The sequence below is a fragment of the Cyphellophora attinorum genome, assembly GCF_001299255.1.
Source record: "Cyphellophora attinorum strain CBS 131958 chromosome Unknown Contig3, whole genome shotgun sequence".
In the NCBI taxonomy this organism is placed as follows: domain Eukaryota; kingdom Fungi; phylum Ascomycota; class Eurotiomycetes; order Chaetothyriales; family Cyphellophoraceae; genus Cyphellophora; species Cyphellophora attinorum.
In genome coordinates, this window is record NW_017253231.1 from 1,207,075 (window position 1) to 1,229,123 (window position 22,049).

Sequence of the window (22,049 nt, forward strand, 5' to 3'; positions counted from 1 at the left end):
TTGTCACGACCTGTGTCGGCAACAAGTGTCGCTCAGCAGCATCCAAGTTCCGATGCGCAACCCCAGCATGGATCTCCCAGTTCCGCTGGACCACCAACAATAGCATCGCAGTCTCTGCTCAATTGCTGTAGATTGGAATCTTTGACTCGTTTTTGGCATGGAATGCGTCGAATGCCCATGGAGCCGGAGCAGCAGCGGCACTCGACGCGGATGAAGCACATGGCAATGTGAGTGTTGTTGTCTCTGGTGGTGGACTTGGGTAGATGATTAGACGTTGTGGTGGAAAGCGTGCAAACGTTTGCTGGTTGTTTGGCTCAGATAGGTTATGATTGTGTCGGGTTTGCAGAAGATCCTGGTCGGTAGTGTTTGGAGAGGAGATGCGACGACGGCCGAGTGTAGTGCTCAATGGCAAGTTGTTGAGTGGTTTTCAACGTTTCGTGAATGGCGAAAGAACGCGAGTTATATGCGGCTCACTTCGTCACATAGACGGCCATGTCGGCCTGAGAATGACCATGAAACAGCGGGACGACAGAGACGTATCCCTTCGATCCTTTGTTACCCTGCCGAGATCCTGTTCAGCCTGTCTCGGCGCAAGGCTCTCCATCAGAAAGTGCTCTTTCCTCCGAAACCATTCTCGGACTGTCTCGGACGCAAGTATGTCGGCGGAAGAACGTGCTCACGAGCAACTCACAAGCCACCCGGGCCTCGCACCACGCCAGATCACCGCCATTCAAAGCCCTTCTCAAGCACATCCACCAACTCATCTAACCTCCCCACCCCCAAATCACACTCCTCCCTTTGCCTCAAATGCCCATTCTCCTCGTTCACCAACAGCACCGTTGCCGCACCCGCTCTCCTACCAGCGACTAGATCGTCAATACTGTCTCCCACCATAATGAGCCCACCACCCAACTCCATCTTCGCCCGCTCAAGCACATCTTCTTCCCTCACACCATCCGCCCCACCCAGCCCCCAAGTCCTTGCACAGACCCATATCCCCTCTGGACTGGGTTTCGGCCGCACGCCTTCAGTCTCTCGTGTGATGATTGGCTCAAATTTTATGTCTGGCAGGAACGTCTCGAGGAGATGTCGGACTGGGTCGAGGAAGTTCCGTGTGCAGAGCGCTTTGGGAACTCTCCGCTTGTCGAGGTAGGTCATCAGTTCTTCCAGGCCAGGTTGAGGTGTCTGCTCGGTCATGGCATCGCGCTCGATGTCCTTGACGGCTGTGATAGCGCGCTGTTGAGCTGGTGGGTCGGAGGCGAGAGACTTGATGTGATCAAGGATGTCGGTTGATTTGGGTATATCTAGAGCTTGCCGCATGGCTTTGAACATGTGGTTCTGCGGGAGACATAACGTTCCATCGACATCGAAGACGATACCTCGTAGTTTCGGCGCGCCATGCTTGTTCCCGAGGTCGGGATTTAGAGGTGCAAACCTCCGTGGCATGTGACTGTGGTCTGGTTGATCCAGTCTTGACGATGCCGACGCTGACATGCTGCTGGACAAGCTCTGGAAAGATCGTAGAGAACCGCCTTGACCCAAGCGTAGTACTGTAGATGCGCTCCTGCCTGGCTTTCCCAGTATCATCACAACTGATCTAGCGCCGGAGTGAAGCATCTGGCAGCGGTGGACCTACTGTGTTAGCTGGTCTTGGCGTTGTGAAAAAGCTCGAGTGCTGGAGCTGTCTGCAGCGTTGAAGTGATCATCTTGACATGACTATCAAGGTTCCGACAGCTACCTAGGTATCTAAAAAGAAAGTAGTCATCGCGAATTTGCGAAGCAATACAGCAGCAGTGGTTCGGGCAAAGCCACTCGCGACGTCAACACTTTTACTCAAATTGAGCTGCGGAAGCATTTTCCGGACGGGCTGTCGAAGTCCTCAGTGAGACTGCCAGTCATTACGAATTTATCGACATGAATATTGTACTCGATTTTGAGACAGTATTGGCTGATTCCTTCCATGTGCATGCAAATCGTCCTCAGTGCCATCTATGCTGCTACTGAACGCCTGTGCCTCTTCTAGCCGTGGGGGTATAGTAATACAAATGACTTCCACACTTTGAAACAGAATGCCTTCCTGATCGTTGCTCCCTCAATGCCTCGACGATGGGTGACACGCGAATCTTCACGTTCTCATTGAATGGGCGCTGGTTACGATGTCAAACAGATAATATACCTCATTCCATCTCACTGTCATCGACGACCTCGTCTTCCGGTTCTCCCTCATCCTCGGACATGTAGTCGCGGTTTCCAGCTTCGGCAGCCAGACGTACCTTTGTTTCGTACTCGTCTTCGATGGGATCGGTGATGAACGGATGCTGCAAAGCTTCGGTGGCGGAATAGCGCTTATAGGGGTCCAGCTCCAGCAGACAGCCAAGGAACTCAACGGCTTGAATCTCGCCATCGTGCAAGTCGTCGTCGCTCTTATCTCGGCAGCTTGCCCATCGTACGATCTTCTCTAGCGTGAAGCCTTTCTCTCCAATAGGGATAGTGGTCTCGAACAACTGACCATGAGCAGCAGCGGCGCCTTGCATCTTCCTCTCGCCAAAGATGGTTGCCATCTCAATTGTGGCATCAATATCATCCGAGCTGTTGAAGAAAGGGAAACGACGGCCTAGGATGGTGAGCAGAATGACTCCCGTAGACCAAATATCAATCTTGGTTGTTTGTGCGGTGCATTTGAACAAGACTTCAGGTGCTCGGAAGCCTCTTGTCCCTGCTCTGTTTGCACGTCGAGCAGGACGATTGTCGTGCTTGGGAAGACCTGGACACCGCTCGCCCTCTCGAGACATGTACTCCTTCGTGGCAAAGGAATTGAGGAAGCGCTTCTTTCGCTTCTCTCTGTCTTCGCGACACATGCAGTGTTGCCAGTCCACACCTTCCTTCTCAGCCAAGCCGAAGTCGACGAGCTGACCTTGTCGGTTGTGAAAGTCGTAAAGAAAGTTGGTTGGCTTGATATCTCGATGGATTATGCGATGTTGGTGAACGTATTCGAGTCCTTTGAGCAGACTGTACATGTAGTGTCGAATGTCTTGGGCAATGAATTTATGATAGTACAACCGGAAGTCCAGATGACGAAAGTAAGGCAGAACGGCGACGACCTGATCCTGGTGCCGAAAGGCGGTAAGGAGCGGGCAGATGTGCTTGTTACCGCGTAAATCATGCAATAGCTCAAGCTCATTCAGGATGCGGTGCGGAGAGGATGTGACATAGATCTTCTTGAGAGCAACATAGTTCTTCTGGCGACGCTGGACTGCAGTGGTCTGGGACGAGGTAGTAAGCTTCCTACGCTTGCTGGACGGCATGTCGCTGTCGTGGTCATCGTCAGGGATGTTCTCAGTGTCCTGATCATCATCCACATCAAGCTGCTCGGCTTTGTAGACGGTTGAGAAGGTTCCTTAGACTGATCAGTTGCGGATCTGACTCTCGTGAGAGAGAGTACTTGCCTTCACCAATGCGGTTGACCAGTCGATACCGCGAGGAGATGCCGTGAAAACTCTCCTCAAGCTTCCGCATGTCGTCGAGGACTGACTCATCGACCTCGTCGTCGCTCTCTGACCTCTCTGATTCATGCTCGAAAGCGTCCTCTTCGAGTTGTGCCGACATCTTGCGAGAACCACGCTGTCGCACGTCCGTGCTGTCCTCGTGTATTTTGATGTCGCCCGCAGCCATGACTCTGTAGGCCCCTGCTCTCCGTCTCTTACCCAGTATAGTCGCGACTGCCGTTCGCAGACTGTGTGGTTGCCGTGGCCGTGGCAGTGGTGGCAGTTGTAGGTCGTTCTCGCTCGTGGGCTGATCTGATGTGGTTACTGAGGTTGGGACCTGTGCCTCCTGCTCATCTTGCTGATAGCTCTTTCCATTGCGAAGAGTGCCGTGTTTTGATCGCAAATTCCTGAGCAACGAGGCCGTCTTGCGGACGAGCTTGCGGCGGGTTTCTTCCGGTGCCTGGGCCACCTGCCGTTCCTGCATGGCGGGCGGCGCGATTGGGTCCCGAGGTGTTGTGCGTGGGGCTCCCAGATCGGGCTAGATCTAAATAACGCGTGGGATGCAGCCAATCAGCGAAGCAGCGCAGACGTCCTCATCGATGATGGACGATGTCGATGTTCGTGAATGCGATGATGGACGATGAGATGATGCTGTTGTTGTAGGACTCGGCTTCTGCGTGGGATAGCAAGCATTTGGAAGTGCTTCAGATTTTGTTCATCTTTTGCTGTGTCACCGGCCACCGTTGCTAGGGCGTTTTCTTCCTCTCCATAACGACTGCTTGCCACCTCTCAACGACTGAAACCGCATGAGAATAATTCGTCGAGACAGCGACACCGGCAGTGAAGCCAACAGCAGCAGTCATGGAAGGCGCCGTTGAGTTCGACATCAACGAGTCACTGAAGCTGTACCTCAGCGACCCCGCGAGCATCCAGACCTCAGAAGCGAGTGCGCAGTTGACTGACTGTGAGAACGATCCGGACAGTCTGACCCCAGGCTTGATTGATGGCGCACTGGAGCCAATACAGGATGCGCTGGTCGAAAGTCCGGAGAACATTCTGAGACCGGAGCCTTCGACACCATACAATTTCTACTCAAGTGCGCTCCCATAGCTGCCCCTCCCAAAGGTTCCCGTATCAGTGTGATACATACTGACTTGTTCGCGCATCCCAGATCTTCTTCGCTACTTCCTCCGCAGTCTCTCAGCAAGATACTCGAGATCATCGTATCCGGACTCGCGACAGTGTCCGACAATGCCAATGCTGATATCGAGAACGATGAGCAAGATGCACTTCCACACCACAAGAAACTACTAGAAGCATATGCCTTTCTGCTACAATGGACGATCGCCGCCGTCGAAGCCAAAGCCGCCGAAAAAGCCCATGCAGCGCCCGCTCGGAGGGGCAAAGGCTCGACGAAGAAGACAGCATCCAAAGGCGGAGTCTGGGAATCAGCTGCACAAATTCAGGCCGCTATGGATATCATGTGTCGAGCCATGAGACTGAAGCTCAATCGCATCTTTGAGACGACCTCAGACCGAGACACCTTCATCAATCTCTTTACCCGCTCTATCTACCTGATCATGGAAACAGAAGCCAGGATGAAGATCACCGCCGTACGCATGTTCTGCTTCAAGGTGCTGTGTGTAGCAGTCAAGCATCACGGCCACGCGATTGGTGCCCAAACCTCAATTGTGCAGAACCTGACGTATTTTGAACATCTGTCTGATCCTATGGCTGAGTTTCTGCACATTTTGTCAGAGCAGTACGACTACCCACAGCTATCGTCCGAGATCATGCGGGAGCTGGCAGCAAAAGATTTCAGTCCCAGCGATCTGAAGGGTCCCAAGTCTGTGTCGGCTTTCATCATCAAGCTGTCCGAACTTGAACCTCGATTGGTGATCAAGGAGATGGGTTTGCTGGCCAAGTTCCTCGATAGCGAGGCGTACACCCTTCGATGCGCGGTCATCGAAGTATGCGGCAACCTGCTGGCTGATCTCAACAAAATCGAGGATCGCGACGAGACGACCAACATCCAGATCGATGCTTTCTTCGACACATTGGAGCAGAGATTTCTCGACACAAATCCATACTGTAGATGTCGAGCCATCCAGGTATTCATGCGGTTGTGCGAGCTCGATCAGAGAATACCGAAGCGACGACAGCATGCCGCAGAGTTGGCAGTTCAGAGCTTACAAGACAAGAGCAGCAACGTCCGGAGGAACGCCATCAAGCTGCTTGGCAAGCTGGTTGCGACACATCCATTCAGTGTCATGCATGGAGGAGAGCTACAGCGCAAGGCTTGGATACAGAGACTCGAGGGTGTCGATCAGCAACTCGACGCTCTCAAGCCGCCACCAGACTCGCCAGGTCTGGCAGAGACTGCAAAGGGCACGGAGCGAGTCGATGATGAGTCTTGGATGAGGCGACAAAGCTCGATGAGCCAGAGGCACCAGCAGAAATGACGGAGGAAGAGCAGATCGAGGCCGCTAAGAAAGCTCAGGAGGAAGCCGCTACAACAGAAGTGCTCACTCGATTACAGCTCACTCGAAAGTACTATATCGACGCTCTCCGCTTCATCGATGTCATCCATGAAGCTTCTGAGACGGCTTGTCAGCTGCTGTCTGCTCGAAACAAAAGTGAAGTCCTCGAGGCCATGGACTTCTTCGTCATCATAAATGCTTACAAAGTCGAGCCGGCAAGCATCGGCATACGACGAATGCTGCGCTTGATCTGGACCAAGGGCAACAGCGATGAAGGCAAAGGCGTGCAAACACATCTCATCGACTGCTACAAGGGCCTCTTCTTCGATGCACCAGAAGTCCTGAACGCTAATGACACCGCCAACTTCATTGCCCGGAACATGATAAGCCTGACATTTGGTGCAAGCCCTGCTGAGTTAACCTCTCTTGAGCAGCTGCTCAGCACCATGTACAAATCCGGTCACGTTTCAGATCTTGTCATCGCAAAACTTTGGCAAGTGTATGGCGTCAATCGAGAGATCTCACGCGCTCAGCGGCGTGGTGCAATCATTGTCCTCGGCATGATCGCATTGGCTGACCCCAATGTCGTCGTCAAGGAATCGGACGCAATGATGAGAATCGGTCTGGGCCAACTCGGCCGAGCTGATCTGACGTTGGCGAAGTTCACATGTGTTGCGCTGAAGCGCATGATACCTCCCCCTAAGAAGGCACAGGACAAGACTCAGACCGGGATCTCGAGGATAGCAACGACAACAATGTTTTGCGCATGCTGGCGTCGATACTCATAACATCCTCCGAAAGCCGAGAGTGGTACGGTATGGCAGAACAGGCCATTGCTGCGATCTACGTGTTGTCAGAACATCCAGACGTCCTTTGTTCGGAAGTTTTACGCCATAAGACGAAGACCGTCTTCACACAGACACAAAGACGTAAATCATTCTCACGATCGCCGTCGCCTGTAGAGGAGACAGTCGAAATGGACGTCGATAAGCCGAAGACCTTGAGCAATCAGCACAGGACAAGAAACAAGCCGACGAGGCTACAAGCCCCAGCGCTCCAACCGAGAAACCGAAAGAGAAGCCAGCAATCACCCTCTCACAGCTCCTTTTCATGGTCGGCCACATTGCCATCAAGCAGATCGTTCATCTGGAACTATGCGAGCTTGACTTCAAGCGACGGAAGCACGACCAAGAGAAGGAGAAGCCTTTGGTCGAGCCCACACCCCAACCAAGCAAGCGCAAGAAGACTGTAGCTGAACAAGTCATGTCTGAAAAGGAGAAACAAGAAGAGAAGGATGAGCTCGAGCTAATCGGCGGGACCAACGAGGACGACTTCACCGAAGCCGTCGCTCACATCCGCGAGCGCGAGCTTCTGTACGGACCCAGCTCACTTCTTGCCAACTTCGGACCTCTTGTGACAGAAGTATGTGCCAACAACATGGCGTACAAAGATCGCAATCTACAAGCACACGCGACCCTCTGCCTCGCGAAACTCATGTGCGTCAGCAGCGAATACTGCGAAAAGAATCTGCCATTGCTCATCACCATCCTCGAGCGCTCCGAAGACCCCATCGCGCGGTCAAACACGGTGATCGCACTTGGTGACATGGCTGTGTGCTTCAACCACCTCATCGACGAGAATACAGACTTCCTGTATCGACGACTGAACGACGGCGACGAGAGCGTCAAGCGGACATGTCTCATGACACTGACCTTCCTCATCCTCGCCGGACAGGTGAAGGTCAAGGGTCAATTGGGCGAGATGGCGAAGTGTTTAGAGGATGGCGACAAGCGGATCGCGGATTTGGCGAGGATGTTCTTTACAGAGCTTGCTACCAAGGACAACGCGCTTTACAACCAGTTCATCGATATGTTCAGCATACTTACCAGAGATGGACCACTGGAGGGCGGTGTAATGGAGGAGGAAGCATTGAAGCGTATACTCAAGTTCCTCTGTGGATTCATTGAGAAGGTAAGCATATTCCTCCCTGGTGGACTTCTTTGCGCAGAACAACGCACTGACAATGCGAACAGGACAAGCACGCCAAGAACCTAGCGGAGAAACTGGCCGCGCGTCTCGATCGATGCGAGAGCGAGCGGCAGTGGAACGACACGGCGTACGCGCTGAGCCTGCTGCAGCACAAGAATGAGGACATCGCGAAGAAGGTGTCAGAGGGGTATCGAGTCGTTGAGACTGCGGCTTGATCGAGATTGTGTCTGGGAAAGCATGAGCTTGATATACGAATGGTCTTGATGATGTATGATATCCCTTGAATTGAGTGTGTGACAATACTTCAGCTTGAGCTTTGGAACAAGGAAGATGTATTCTCTTTACGATCACCACTTTTGCGGTCGTGAGACTCGATGTAGGAGAGTCGAAAGCTGGAACAGGACACGAGGGCCTCCCTCAGTTGGTCGTGCTGAAACTCGCTGGACACGGCTAAAATGGTTGATAGAGACCTTGCGAATCGATGAGAGACAAGAGTTGCAGCAATGGTCACCACAGAGACCAACCCGTGTTGGAGAGCGATCTGTCGTGCAGTGCACGGCTGAAGTTATGCACATCTCAGCTTGAATTTTGGGATTGAGGCTTGGCGGTTTGCCTAGTCGCCTCATCGATATCTCTCGGCATTGGTGACAGGCTGGGAGGAATGGCAACTTCAAATCTAGGTCTCGGTCGAATGGTACCGATCATCCACCATTTGAGCACAAATGAGCCTCGTGCTCGGATAGAGTGTCACGACCTTTGACTTAGATTGCGTAACGGGAAATGTTGTGTGGATCCTTCGAAGCCTTTACATTTCATGAGATGTGGGACTACGAGAACAACGACTCGACTCGACTCGGTTTCCCACCAGTCCGGAAAGGGGAAGGCTTGTGTCTTGGATGACTATAGCCATATGTTTGTCGAAGCTACCCGGGGAAGGACCGGCCAGAGACAGGCCAACCGACTTAGGTAAGTACTCTCATCCTAGCATTGAGCAATACAAGCGGAATTTACTTCAGTACCAATGTACCGAGGTATTCCCTTTTCTTTTCAAAGAAACAGCACGATGTCGGGTACCTAGGTACAGAGCACTGGTATCCTGTCTAAGACTCGGCTCCTCCCAAATGGTCACCTCCACCCAGCTCGCCCCGGTCATCAAAACATTTCCTAGAGTCTCCTTGCCGGCTTGCGCCTCTTGCGTTAGATAGGAACAGCGAGATTCCTGACGAGAGTCAGATGAAGTGTTGTTATGGGTCGGCAATTCCAGAAGCATGTGGCTTGGGTGTATTTCCACAGGGTAAGGGATAAGTGAAGTGTCTTGACCGCCTTAAGGAGTGTTTAATCTAGGTAAAGTACACCTTAGCAGCAAGGCTCAGTCTCACCACGACCTTCCAAGATGAAGTCGCTTGCATTGCAGCTTCTCTTTGCTATAGCAGCACTGTGTAGGGACCCTTGCGGACTCGCACGTCGCGACACCATAGTCATACTCACGGTCGTCACTGTGATTGTGCAGCCAGTGTACTACAGCGAACTGATCCCTTCTAATACCGTCATTGACCCGTTCCGCAACGGGCATTTTGTCACAGTCACAAATGCACCCACAAACGTCATCATACTCTCCGCCCTCTACACGACTATCACAAGCCAGAGTTCAATCACCGAGGGCGCAATCTCGACGTCCACATCTAACAGTGCGTCTAGCACTTCGTCCTTGTACTCGACGCAGAGTTCTACAACAACCACGTCAACATCAGCTTTTGTGACGGCAACCTCAGCCTCTTCTTCTTTTTCTTCTTCTCCCACTTTTCCAGGATCACCCTCAACGACTGCAGCCGCTCTCACTACCACATCGAGTGGTCCGTCTTCCGCAACACAATCGTCGATATCAAGTACGACCGTTGTGAGCTCTTCTCCTATATCATCGACAATTCCTTCTTCAACTGTTCAATCCACTACCTCCACCAGCTCGCCCACCTCTACGAGCACAAGCAATCCTGTCGCTTCCACTGCAACCGCGTCCACTACCACGTCGAGTAGTCCGTCTCCCACGACACTATCGTCAATATCAAGTACAACCGTTGTGAGCTCTTCTTCTGTATCATCGACAATTCCGCCCTCAAGTATTGATTCCACCACCTCTACCGCCTCCACCTCCTCTACCACCTCCACCACATCTGCTACCTCAAGCACCTCAAGCACCTCAAGCACCTCAAGCACCTCGAGCAGTCCTGTTGCTCCGACCACTAGCACCACAACAACCACCACCACAACGACCATCACCACAACTACCACCTCGCCATCTACCACTCCCTCCATTTTGCCTTCATCCTCGCCTACAACCACATCAACAAGTACGTATAATCCCCAGAACTCACGTCTGATCCTTCAACTTCAAATCAAAAGTGAAAGCACCCAACAGAAAGCCAACCACACTGATTTGCCACAGCATCCGCATTTGCCTGCAATCCTTCGACCGCCGGCGGAGGCGTTCAGGTCGGCTGCACCAACGGCTGCTATTGCAACGTAGATGCGGCGGGGACCGCATTTTGTGATGACGACAGCGGCTCACACGCCTCATGCACGACGAATGCAGATTGCCCTAGTGGCGAGGTTTGTGATGTTTTCGTCCTCGGGAACACAGGCGGGAATTGTGTTACCAGCCCGGCAAATAATTCGTGTGGGGGATTAGTCAGGCGGGACGTCTCATACGGAGCAGGAGTGGGTGGGATTGGAAGGATGATGCAGGCAAGGGATTGGAAGCAGAAACCACGCGGTGGAAATCAGCAAGTGTCATAGAACTGACGCAAGCGATGAGACGGGGGTAAGGCGATGCTATGACAACGACTCCTGATAATAGTGGTTAAACCATCCAGACCGACGTTGAAGTATGCTGAGATCAAGCGCAGCGTGGTCTGGGTGGCGGCATCTTTGGATACTGTCATTACGCCGGACCGGACTGATCTTGCGTGTCTCCAACGAGCTCTACCTGTAAATGTGGGACGTCGGACTATGATGGAGCTGCGTCGGTGTTGCTGTGAACGAGGAGAGTGGGCGTCCGGGGAAGAGCCAGCTGTGTAATTTGAGTGCAGGGCTGGATGAGTTGATGGATCTGTTTGAGGGGGCCTTTGAGGGGAGTTGATCTGGTGGCTTCGGAGAGCTTACTTGGTCGAGGGTACCGAGACCAGCCAATATGTCTAAGACGGAAGACAAAAAGGAAATGACGAGAAAAGCCCTCCCATCAGTCTGTTGCAGGCTCAATTCAACGTCCAAAGCACGTGTGGTCGCGAGGCGAACTCGATATGTTCCTGGGTACGTTGCCTGTCGAGATCCTGGCGCTGAGACAGCCCGAGAGTGGTCTCGGACAGGAGGGCATTCCTTCCTAGTGACATGTATCGGGACAGGCCCGAGCAGGGGTTCAGACAGTGAACAAAGAATCTGCAAGACATGTTGTATCCTGCGGCTCTTGTAAGACTGTCCTATCAACACACACAACCACCAGATGATAGATTGAATCTGGACTCTGGATGGGTCTGGGGACACAGGTCTTACCGAGAGGTTCTTGTTGAGGACTGACTGAGCAGTCTCACACTGGAGACAAAGAATTGTGTCTACTCTGCCTGAAACCGCAAAGCCATACAAGATCCGCAAGGTCGTCTCGATGGAGGGTCGAGTGGTATATAGCCGTCCTTCTTCCGCCTCCACTGACTGCAATACTCGAGCTAAGCAACATCTTCCGATCAGCCATCGCACTCAGCCATAGTCACACCTCATCTCCAACCAGAATACGAAGCGAGCAATAAGAGCCTTAACCCTCGGCAATCGCCACAACATCGATCAATCGTCAACATGTGCCGCACTCGTGTTCACTGCCGCAAGTGCAACCGCCTCATGACAACTCGCCAACGCAGCTGCCGTTACATTTCGAAGAATTCTTACAGCCAACGACATAATGTAAGCTGCACTGCGACAACTCCGGAACCCGAACTTGTGGGGCCCTGTCGTCCGTGCAATCGGCGTGAACGGGAGAATCGTGGAAAGGAGAATGAGAAGTCTGGTCCGACACCTCAAGCGGAGAAGTAGATATGGTGCGCGTGGTCGAATGTTGGAAAGCTGTCTGATAGTCAAGGAGCAATGCTGTGAGATAAAGTCAGGACAGTTGGGAAGGAATCGGGTATGGAGACTGTGTACTGGATGCATCGGGTGGGTCTGTGACTGTCCAAGTTAGAGGTCAACGGTTGATAGAGGCCAGTCCCTAACAGAGGTGAACATTTGATAGAGGGTAATGACTGATAAAGCAATACAGTATATGTCGCACGTCCGATCAAGTTAGAATTCCAGCAAGATGGTCTGTCAAGAATGATGTACCGCTGACCGAATATCAAGCGCCGAGAATTAGAACATGTCAACCGGTGTCGGGAATATTACCCACTTCCAGATCCTGGGACTATAGTATCTCCTTGACCATAAGATGCTTCTAGTCGCTTAGACATGTCGATCGGTCGAAACAGTGCTGCGGAAAAGATCTAGTTTACTTAGATACTCTGAAAGCTCCCAGAGTCCGAGACGGCTGAATCATGCCACCTTGGCCCCTGAAGCCGAGAACGTGAGGCTCGTCGAAGCAATCTTCGCAAGAAAGGTTATTTTGTATGAGGGGCTGAACTTAGTTCCAACCTGAACCAAGCCCGTGGCTTGAGCGACTCAGCTCCGGGAGCACGTCCACTCTGTCTTCATGTCTCTTTCTGGGAGTCTGGCTCTTCGAACGGGCCCGAGCCGCCATATGGCGCAAACGAGGCTTACCGACAAGCCTTTTCAAGCTTTGCACTGCGCAGACCAAGCTTCATTAAGCACTATTACCATTAACCCTACCCACTTGGACTCATATAAAATTGGACTTCAACCTCCAACGCTCCCACGTGGCTCCACAGACCCTTCGAGATGTCGGCAGCACCGATACTGACGGGTGTACCTCGCGCTCAAGGGCACTGCAGCTATTGCAGAGTACCTGGGTACATTAACTACACAACGCCCGACATGGCGCCCTCCCCGCGAGAGCAGAGACCGCTACCAGCATTCCTTCGTTGCCGTTGGGTCTCAACACACTCGTTTGACGTACTGGAACAATGTTTCAAGCCACTCTTTTTGTCTCTTTCGCTATTTTCCATCTTGCTTCTACTCAGTCTTTGACCTGCGATAATAATCAAAGTAATGGAACCTCATATACTGCCTCCGCAGGGGGTGCGTACGACATTCTTTGCAGCACTGACTTCTTCGGCGGCGATATGAGCTCTATGAACGGGGTCACCTTTCAGCAATGTATCGACACATGTGACAACACAACCGGCTGTGTTGATGTTGCCTACGTCGAAGCAGGCCAGGACTGCTATCTCAAACAGACCCTCACACCGGCTTTATCAAACCCAAATGTTTGGAGTGCTCGAAAACATAGCGCCGCAGCCAGCACTGCCTCCCCAGTCACACTCTCCTGCAACAACCCTAGCACTAATGGAACGACCTTCACTGCATCTACCGGAAGCACATATCGGATTCTGTGTGGTTTGGATCATTACGGTGGGGATCTTGCCAGTATCCAGACCTCTAATTTTGAACAATGCATCGAGGCATGTGAGACAAAGGACGCCTGTATAGACGTGTCATATGTTGACGGCGCGTGTTACATGAAGTCAATGCTCAGCACTCCATCGGCCCTATCTTATGTTTGGACGGCGCAAGTAATCAAGTCAGCCAAGGCGAACTCCAAAGCCTCGTCGCTGTCTTGTAACGACCTGAATGTCAACAGAACCACGTACACCACCGCTGGGCAGCGCGTGTACGAGATTCTGTGTGGAGTTGACTACCTTGCTGGCGACATGTCCTCGACAACGACCTCGACATTCGAGCTCTGCTTGGAAGCTTGTGATGCGGCCGAGGGTTGTGTTGATGTGTCTTATGTCACCCCTTCATGCTATCTGAAGTCTTCCGTGGGACCTGCCGATACAAAGGCCTGGGTATGGAACGCTCGATTCATGGCTGCAGCCGCCACAACTACGAGTGCCGGGCCTTTACCCACGGCGCTGTATGGAAATACGACCAATTCGACAGTCGCAAGCCGGACCACGGCCTCTTTACCGACTTCCACGGCATGTGCTGTCAACACAACTTCTTTCTACCCGGCCGCTAATCAGATCAACCGCGACGACTATTCCGTTCTCAGCCCCAAAAATCAGGTCACTTTGACATATGTCGACCCAAATACGCTAAGGCTGCTCGCTCTGAGCTTCTCCATGAATCTGCCGACTGTAGTCCTGGAGGACTCCGACTATATTGACTATGTTTCCTGTGGACCAAACATGGAAGTCAGTCTGACTGATGAGACATCGTACAAAGTGGCTACTTCCTGGCCTAGCTCCGGATTTCTTGTTATCACGTACTTTCCGGGGTGCAACGACCAGTCACAACGAGGTGTGTACTATGTGTCCAAAGTCACACCGTTTCCTTTGGATCTTGTGGTAGGTCTTGACGTACTCGAAGTCAATCTTACATCAGTGGCAACGGAAATGAACATCGGTTTCGGGACAATTGTCAACAACGCCACGACTGTAACATCCACGTGCGTGGCAGGTAATAACGCGACAGCAACGCCCACACCTACAAGTTTCACGCCGCCAACCAGTTCGAGTCTGTCACCAGAGGTGAAATCGATTATGGACGCTCTCAAACCACTCATGAAGTATGATGCAAGCGGCAATATCTTAGCCTCAGTTCCGATGCAGACTGCCCCAGCCATCGTAACACCCGACCCATTTGATCCATCAGATTTGGCAGCGCAAGCTGAGCTACAGGCCGCCTTGGCCGATGCTGGGCTACCTGCTGCAAACGCTAGTGCCGTTCAAGCTGCCGCGGCACTCTCTGGCACTTGCCTGAACAGCTCTGCTCCGGTGTCAGCAACACAGACCAAGACAAGGAGGACCATTAAACGAATGCCATGGACTACTCCGCCGAAACGAATCGTCAAGCGGAAACATAAGGGCGGAGAACATGAGCACGAAGAAAAAGGTCCTAATTATGGGTCCGCAAGTGGCACAGATGATCCAGATGGATGGGACTATGCTTGCGACGATACTGTGACTGGCTTTGCAGATTTGTTTGGCGACGTCGGCGAGCTATACGATGGTGTATGCCAAGGTCACGATGCATATCAAGCAGGTCAAGCCATCGACTGCTTAGTAAAGCACTGCGATCAGACAGTAACATATTATACGACGACTTCCTACTACATTTACTATCCGCCACCGTCAACGATATATTCATTTCTCAATTCCTGGACGATCACCTATCCATCGCTATCGAGCTACCCTCTTGGCTTTGCACGAGATGGAAGTCAGATGACCTGCGTCAACTGTAATATGGCGGTCAACCTCATTCAATTCGACGGCGCCATCACTGTCAACTTGACGTCGAAAGAAATACAGAAAGCTAACATCAACGCCGGCATTAGTTGGGACGCCGATCATGTTATCAATGTTAATTCTAATGGGCCTTGGACGAGCAACTTCAACTACATTTTCAACGCAGACAGTTTCGACGGTATTGGCGTTCCCGGAATCTTCTCAGTCACTCCGTCTATGATCTATAGTATTGCTTATTCCTGGTCGACGGACTCGGCGGTCAACTTCACAGCGGGAGCCCACCTCCATGTCGCAAATGCAACGGCTAACTTGAACGCGTTGAGCGCTGGTTCAGCTTCTGTCAAAGATCCAACCGACTTCTCGCCAGTGCCAACTTTCATCTATCCCGTTTTCTCCACCGGCTCAAAAGTGTCGATGTCACTGACGATGCAAGCCCTTGTATCAATGTCAGTCAATATCATGGGCCAAATCTCTGTGGCGACCTCTCAGACGATCCAGAATACAGTCGGGATGAGTTCTCAGTACTCAACAACTGCAGGTGTCTGTCCAGCAAACAACCTCGCAGTTAAGTCCTACGTAAGCACCAACAACACCATCGCTGTGAATAATGGAGCTCCGAATAGTCTGTACTCTAGTCAGACGGCCGGACAAACGCGCTGTTTTGCCGTTCCAAACGCGCTCCCTGACACTGGCGACATTTTGGCACTCTCCAGCGTTGGTGGCGCTTTCTGCACATCTTATATCAACTACAAGCCGTCAACATCATCCACAATCAGCACGAGTACCCAGTTCGTTCCAAGCACCGCCACCACTACAACTACAAGCACAGTAACGAGCACTCCGGTCATCACAATCTTCCCAACTTACCGGACTTCCTTGACTTCTACGTCCGTCCTTCTGAGCTCTACGTCGTATGTGTACACCACAGGAACGTACGCCATCCCGACCCAATACCTGAAGCGGGATGCTTTACCGGAGGCGAGCCCTGCTCCCAACGAGATCGCTGAGCCAAGAGCCCTCCCCTACAATAGGCCGCTGCTCCAAGGACGTGCGGCGGTGCCAACTCCCACCCTAGTCTCCGGGTGGTCTCCAGCAAAGATCTCCTATGCCTGCAGCCAGATCGCCACCGGAGCCATCACTACTACCTATACTGCCACCATAACCAGCACATCCGGCACAGTCACATCGACGCAGACCGACATCGTTAACGCCAAAGGTCCCGTCTCAACCGAAACTGACGCCATGTACGAGTCCCTGGTCGTAGCCACCGTCACCGTAACAAACCCCGGTGTAGCGACCAGCACAGTCGCGACCGCCTGCCCTCTCCAAACAAGCGAAAGCTGCCTCCGAATATACGGCTCCGGCCCACCACAGTTTGGCACAGGCTGGCCTATGGCATACGAAGACGGCGCCGACTCCAATTTCCAATTCGGCACCGATCAGTGGTATAAGTTCACCGAATGGTACCTCGCCTCCGACGGTTCCCTCTACGCACTGGAATCAGACCAGCCGTGGGCTGTGACGGAGAATTACGCGTTGGGCGCGTGGGTGGTTCTCGACCGTGGGGTGACGGGTCCGTATAGTGGGTACAGGCATGCCAAGTGTACGAAGGACTGTGTGGCTAAGACCATTACTTGTTGTGGGATGGGAGTGTGTACTTGGAGTGCGGGCGAGGTGAATACCGAGCAGGATTGGTATTATTCGGATAAAAGCCAGCAGCCTTACTTGCCCGTGTGGGGTATGGCAGGGTGGACAAAGAGTTATCCTATTACCTTGAGGTATGAGGACGTGCAGTGCCCGTGTCGGAATTAGATCAGGGGACCCATAATGTCGAAGAGGCCGGTAGTCCTGTTGTGTCTTGCTGCGGAGTTTCCGCAAAAGTCAGCGCCGTGGTGACATTACCTGATGCTGCTTACGGGGTATCCCTAAACCGCAGGGGCACGCTTACCCGTCGTGGCGTGTAGTATTCCCATAACGAGGTACGATGCGAACGAAATGAGTGCATAAACCATTACGAAGATTCGCAGATACGCACATAATGTAGGAGTGAAGTGTGATAGTTAGATGTCAGTACGGGCCTGGAGCAGCCCAGGACCAAACACCTAAGAACAAACAAGATATTGTTGTGATATATATATTGTGTAAGAAATGTTTTCCCTCGCAATCGACCACAGGGTGTGGAAAATAAGCCTTCCCGTCCGCTCAGGCAATTCAAGCCACACGCCGAACGGTTAGTAGTTAAGTGGGTGACCATTAGCGAATCCCGTTTGTTGATTGTTTTTGATTTTTTGACGACCACCTCACAGCTTAAGTGACCCTTCATGTATGAAGGAATGAAGCTCGACCTGTGCCCGTTGCAGACAAAGAACGACTATAGAAGACCAGGAGGAAATCCAATCGACGCGCATGAAGAATTATAATTGTAGTCACGACTTGCTTAAATGGTCAATCCTCAGCGGGCTCCCTAGGCCTCTCCCCTGTCCGATCGCAGGCACAGCGATGGCCGCCGCGACGCTAGTAGCACCAGTCTCGATAGATGTTGAGAAGGATCTAGACGTGACGATCGTTCCGCTAGATATTCTTTAGTGACCAACCTATGAAGACACTATCCAACGTTTGTGGCTTGAGCCGGACCGTTGCACTGCCTATCAGTCCCCATACATATCACCCTCGTCATACGGAGCAACATCATTTTGGAGCTGGTTGGGAATTTGAGTACCAGTGCCCCTGTTCCAATTGGTCATGTACTGGTCGAGATCTCGAAGATTAGTGCTCCCGTTCCCTTTACCCGGGCCGTCGTGATTAGTACGAATGTTGACCTGATTGAGCACTTGAAGCCCATTGCCCCCGTTCCCATGATCAAAGCCGTTTTGATTCGCACGAAGGTTGACCTGGTTGTGTACTTGAGCGCCAGTGCCCCTATTGGAGTTAGTCATGCCGTGTGAAGGAGCAGAAACGTTGAGCTGGTTATCATCTCGACCACCGTTCGAGAGACGTCCCAGGCCTTGCTGATGACCAACAGTGTCGACTTGGAGTCTCCGCAAGCTATTCCGTAGCATGCGGATTTCTTGGCGAAGCAGCGCGATTCTCCTATCATCAGACAATGATGCAAAATATCGCCATTGAAGTTCTGCTCGTCGTCGAACTCTTCCCTGCTCCTCGGGCGTTAATGTTTGCCGAGAGGACCTAGCCTGAGTGAGCTGCTCGATCTGTTGAAACAAGTTCTTCTTCTGTGCCAATAGAGAATCTATTAAGGCTCCAGGTTCTACCCAGTTCGATTCACCCTCGCGCGCCCCCTGTCGGCGAGACCCGAGCGGTGACGCTGGAAGTGATGTTGTGGTCTGACTGGGCACTTCCGACGGGATAGGCGTCTTGCGAGGACGACCTGGGCCCCTCTTCGGAGGAGCACTGCTTGGTTCCAGCGGGTCGATCGCTGCTTGTCCTTGAATTTCCCTCAAAGGAACCCGGTTCTGCGCTGAGCTCGATGCTGATGCGCCTGTCGTGTTCTGACTGTTGGTGAATGGCTGATGTTCGTCCGGTCTGATTTTCCGGGGACGACCTCGACCCCTTTTCAAAGGGGCGACGGTTGGCGTCGTTGACTCGGTTGGGTCTGGGACGCGCGTCCTTCCCATAGCAGCCCCCTGCAACCGTGCGGCGCACGATTTCTTGTGCTCTGGCCAGTGGAGAGTCAGGCACTCGACAGAGCAGTACCAGGTCGCCTTGCAGTCGCCACAAAGCGAAGGTCTGCTAGATGTCTCACGTGTTCCTTGTGTATGATCACACCAAGCGCACTTACGGCTCGTTGCTGGCGGTGCCTGGGATGCTGCTCGAGGCAGATGAGTTCGCACCTGCCTGGAGTGGTTAGCCTCATCAAGGCACGAACGGTCGTGACATATTAAGTGAGCTTTTAGACAGTTCTCAGAGCAGTACCAGATCTTCGTGGTAGGGTTGATCCACACATATTTGCCATGTCGCTCTTGTATTCCAAGTGCTTGAGGGCTCTTCCCGCACCAACAACATATCGTCGTGGATGCTGCCTTCGCTCTCGCCAGCTTAGCCGCACAGATGTCCCTGTGCTCTCGTGCTTCGTCAAGTAGTCTGCTCGCCACGCGTGTGTGTAAGCGATCAATCTTTGCAAATGCTTCCGACTCAATGTCCTCTGCAACTGCCGGGACGACATTGCCCTGTGCACCGAAGGGAAACTCATTTCCTCCCTCAGCTGTAGGCGACAATTGCCACAGGAGGTCTGATTGAGCTTTTTCAAGGCTAAAGTTTCCTTCGTCGTCCATTCCCAGCGGAGAGGAAAGAATACAGCAATGTGGTAGACTGTTTTCCGGCACAGCGAGGGCTCCCTGTTGTGAGCTGTAGCTCACGGTGGTACTGTACGTCGTGGTTCGATGTGTGGTGTTGTGGGCGCTCCGATGGGAACGGCCAGTGTTTGATGCTGGCTCATTAAGTACAGACGGGGGCCGGCCCGGCGTCATTGTCGAGTAGTCGTACTCGGACTCCCAGGGCGGCCACTCCTCGTCTGCAATGTTGAAGTTAGGCAAATATGGCGGGTCCATTGAGAAGATCGTCTCTCTGGTGGGCATGCCTGGTAGCCGTGGTGCTTATTTCTGCAGTCGCTCTTGGCTGTGGTCACCAAAGATAACGATTCAGAGGCGGATTCCTGAGTCCGCCGGGGTAGGCTTCAGATCGGTGGCAGCCCTTTCACCGTGGCAGAAGCTGTCTGCAGGAACCTGGCAAAATTCGACTCGTCTGAGACCGATTCAACACAGATGTACTCGTTAATTACGACCGTAGTGCTAGTCTGTCGCGAAACCAGAATGTCGCGGCTCCTGAGCCACGCCTTGATCAAAGACGATGACGGTGATGGCAATAGTGATGCCGTTGATGGTGATGGTGAGTGTGGACGGCTCGTGGAAAAACATTACTAAAACATATGAGGACAATTGTGCGTTTTCCGCTGTGAATGCCAAGGAGTACCTTGAAAGCATACGGTACCTTTCCACCCTCGTCGTAACCTAAAACATGCTCAGTACCAGTCGGAGCACCTTAATCCCACCGTTTAAGCGTGCTCCGGGCTCGGCGCCAACTGTGGCTTCCTTCCGGTGCTGCTCCGCCACCCCTTGACGGGTCCGCTCCGCGGATCCAAGCCGCATCTTCGGAGGCGCGAAGCCGTAACGCACATGAGAGCAGAGGCGAATCAACTGAACTGTGCAGCCATACGTGCGAATGTGAGAATTGCGTCCTGCGGTAACACCGGGTTTGACGCCTTCGACAGATGCGATTCATGCTTTTCGTGAGCCTCATCAGTCCCGAACCAGGAAGGCGGGATTGTGCCCCGAATGCAGGCGCCTTCAGCTCCTCTATCGCTGACAGGAACAAATTTGGTCCTTGCTGCCTGTGACTCGTCAATTCTTCCTCTCTGGGAAGCAAATGCTAGATTCTCATTGACGGACTTGACCAAAAGCCAATGGTTGTTGGCCTCACAGCGCAGCTGCTACAGTGTATGTTGAAGAGCCGCAATACGAAGCTTACCAGGTCCACAGTTGGCTTTGAGACAATAGGGAACTTCTTGTCGCAGTATCCCATCTTGCCTGGTCCCAATCTGTGCTATACAGCCTCATCCATTGTCAAGCATTTGACTGAACACTGAAAATAGCATTGACGCCAAGCACGACGGGATCGTCAGCATGCAGTAGTCGAGCAGCATTGGCGTTGAGCAGGGTGAGTCTGCTTGATGACATCTGCGATTACTTCAACATGATGCTCGTCAGGCATCGTCCTCGCTCCCATTGTCGATATCAGCCCAGCAAGGAATGCGTACGGGGCCACGTGGCCACACCTGGGGGACAGGGCGAAGACGTGAGACGTAGTAGCATCAACAACTCGCAGTCCATAGGTGTTCGCGGAGGAGCGAAAGTATTGGTTTGTTGATTGCGGATGGATTCGAACTGTAAGTCAACTCTGTTGAAATCTCATCAACAAATTTGGCACAGAATGAAGCTCCTGCGGTAGGCTTGGAGGAAGACATCTGGTTTCTTACAGAAAGTGATGAGGTCAGCGATAGGGGTGCAAAGAAGGCGTAAGAGGCTGACGTCGGTCGAGGCTGTCCTAAGTGACAGACGACATGTGCCGCCCACGGCAGCAGTTGAAAGGCTGGAGACAGGTTCTGGCTCTTCAACACGAAAAAGCAGTCAGCCATGGCTCATATTCTGGACTTTCTGTGATCGGCCCTGGGGACAGCTTCAAATTCACAGCTCCTTACATGCGACCCGTCGCGCGACAGCTCAGTGCTGCTACGATTCAGGATGATGCCCAGGTGTTCAGCTGGACAAGCAGTGCAAAACAGGGAAGATTGTGTCAGGCTTGGCAGAACATTGAAATTGACGCAACGCCCCACGTGGCTCTTAGCTTTGCAGGCATTGAAATACATTCATTGACACTGTGAAACAACAGGCTATCCCTGAGTTACTATGTTATTGGCCCAAATACGCCACTTCGGCGCCGTATCTGGCGTGAATCAAGAATGGGGCTGATCCTTCCTGAGCAAGGGAAGCTTTGCATCGACGGGCGTCGAGTTCGAGTTAGCGAAAGCCCATCGACCTCGTTGCACAGGCGACTCGCGTTGCGGAGACGGCATCGTACTTGTCCAGCTTCCCGGCCACGGCTCACTGGTATTGCCCACA

At 52.6% G+C, this 22,049-nt stretch overlaps 6 protein-coding genes across 6 annotated transcripts; 3 read left to right on the forward strand and 3 right to left on the reverse strand.

Annotated features, from left to right (window-relative positions):
* Positions 1–720: 720 nt before the first annotated feature.
* Positions 721–1,494, reverse strand: AB675_8727 (putative uncharacterized hydrolase; the record flags this gene model as incomplete). Its single annotated transcript, XM_018149198.1, has 1 exon — positions 721–1,494. One exon carries the CDS (start codon positions 1,492–1,494, stop codon positions 721–723), a length of 774 nt encoding a protein of 257 aa, XP_018004342.1.
* A 683-nt stretch (positions 1,495–2,177) lies between these two features.
* Positions 2,178–3,969, reverse strand: AB675_8728 (Cell cycle serine/threonine-protein kinase hsk1; the record flags this gene model as incomplete). The annotated part of the gene is made up of 2 exons (XM_018149199.1): positions 2,178–3,397; positions 3,453–3,969. 2 exons carry the CDS (start codon positions 3,967–3,969, stop codon positions 2,178–2,180), a joined length of 1,737 nt encoding a protein of 578 aa, XP_018004649.1.
* Positions 3,970–4,346: 377 nt separating this feature from the next.
* On the forward strand, positions 4,347–8,169 carry AB675_8729 (Condensin complex subunit 1; the record flags this gene model as incomplete). The annotated part of the gene is made up of 5 exons (XM_018149200.1): positions 4,347–4,581; positions 4,611–5,884; positions 5,932–6,722; positions 7,012–7,936; positions 7,999–8,169. 5 exons carry the CDS (start codon positions 4,347–4,349, stop codon positions 8,167–8,169), a joined length of 3,396 nt encoding a protein of 1,131 aa, XP_018004519.1.
* Positions 8,170–9,347: 1,178 nt separating this feature from the next.
* Positions 9,348–9,988, forward strand: AB675_8730 (uncharacterized protein; the record flags this gene model as incomplete). The annotated part of the gene is made up of 2 exons (XM_018149202.1): positions 9,348–9,600; positions 9,678–9,988. The coding sequence occupies 2 exons, from the start codon at positions 9,348–9,350 to the stop codon at positions 9,986–9,988; spliced, it is 564 nt and encodes a 187-aa protein (XP_018004252.1).
* A 3,242-nt stretch (positions 9,989–13,230) lies between these two features.
* On the forward strand, positions 13,231–17,169 carry AB675_8731 (uncharacterized protein; the record flags this gene model as incomplete). The annotated part of the gene is made up of 1 exon (XM_018149203.1): positions 13,231–17,169. One exon carries the CDS (start codon positions 13,231–13,233, stop codon positions 17,167–17,169), a length of 3,939 nt encoding a protein of 1,312 aa, XP_018004181.1.
* An 836-nt stretch (positions 17,170–18,005) lies between these two features.
* Positions 18,006–19,949, reverse strand: AB675_8732 (uncharacterized protein; the record flags this gene model as incomplete). The annotated part of the gene is made up of 3 exons (XM_018149204.1): positions 18,006–19,101; positions 19,154–19,205; positions 19,241–19,949. 3 exons carry the CDS (start codon positions 19,947–19,949, stop codon positions 18,006–18,008), a joined length of 1,857 nt encoding a protein of 618 aa, XP_018004710.1.
* Positions 19,950–22,049: the final 2,100 nt, after the last annotated feature.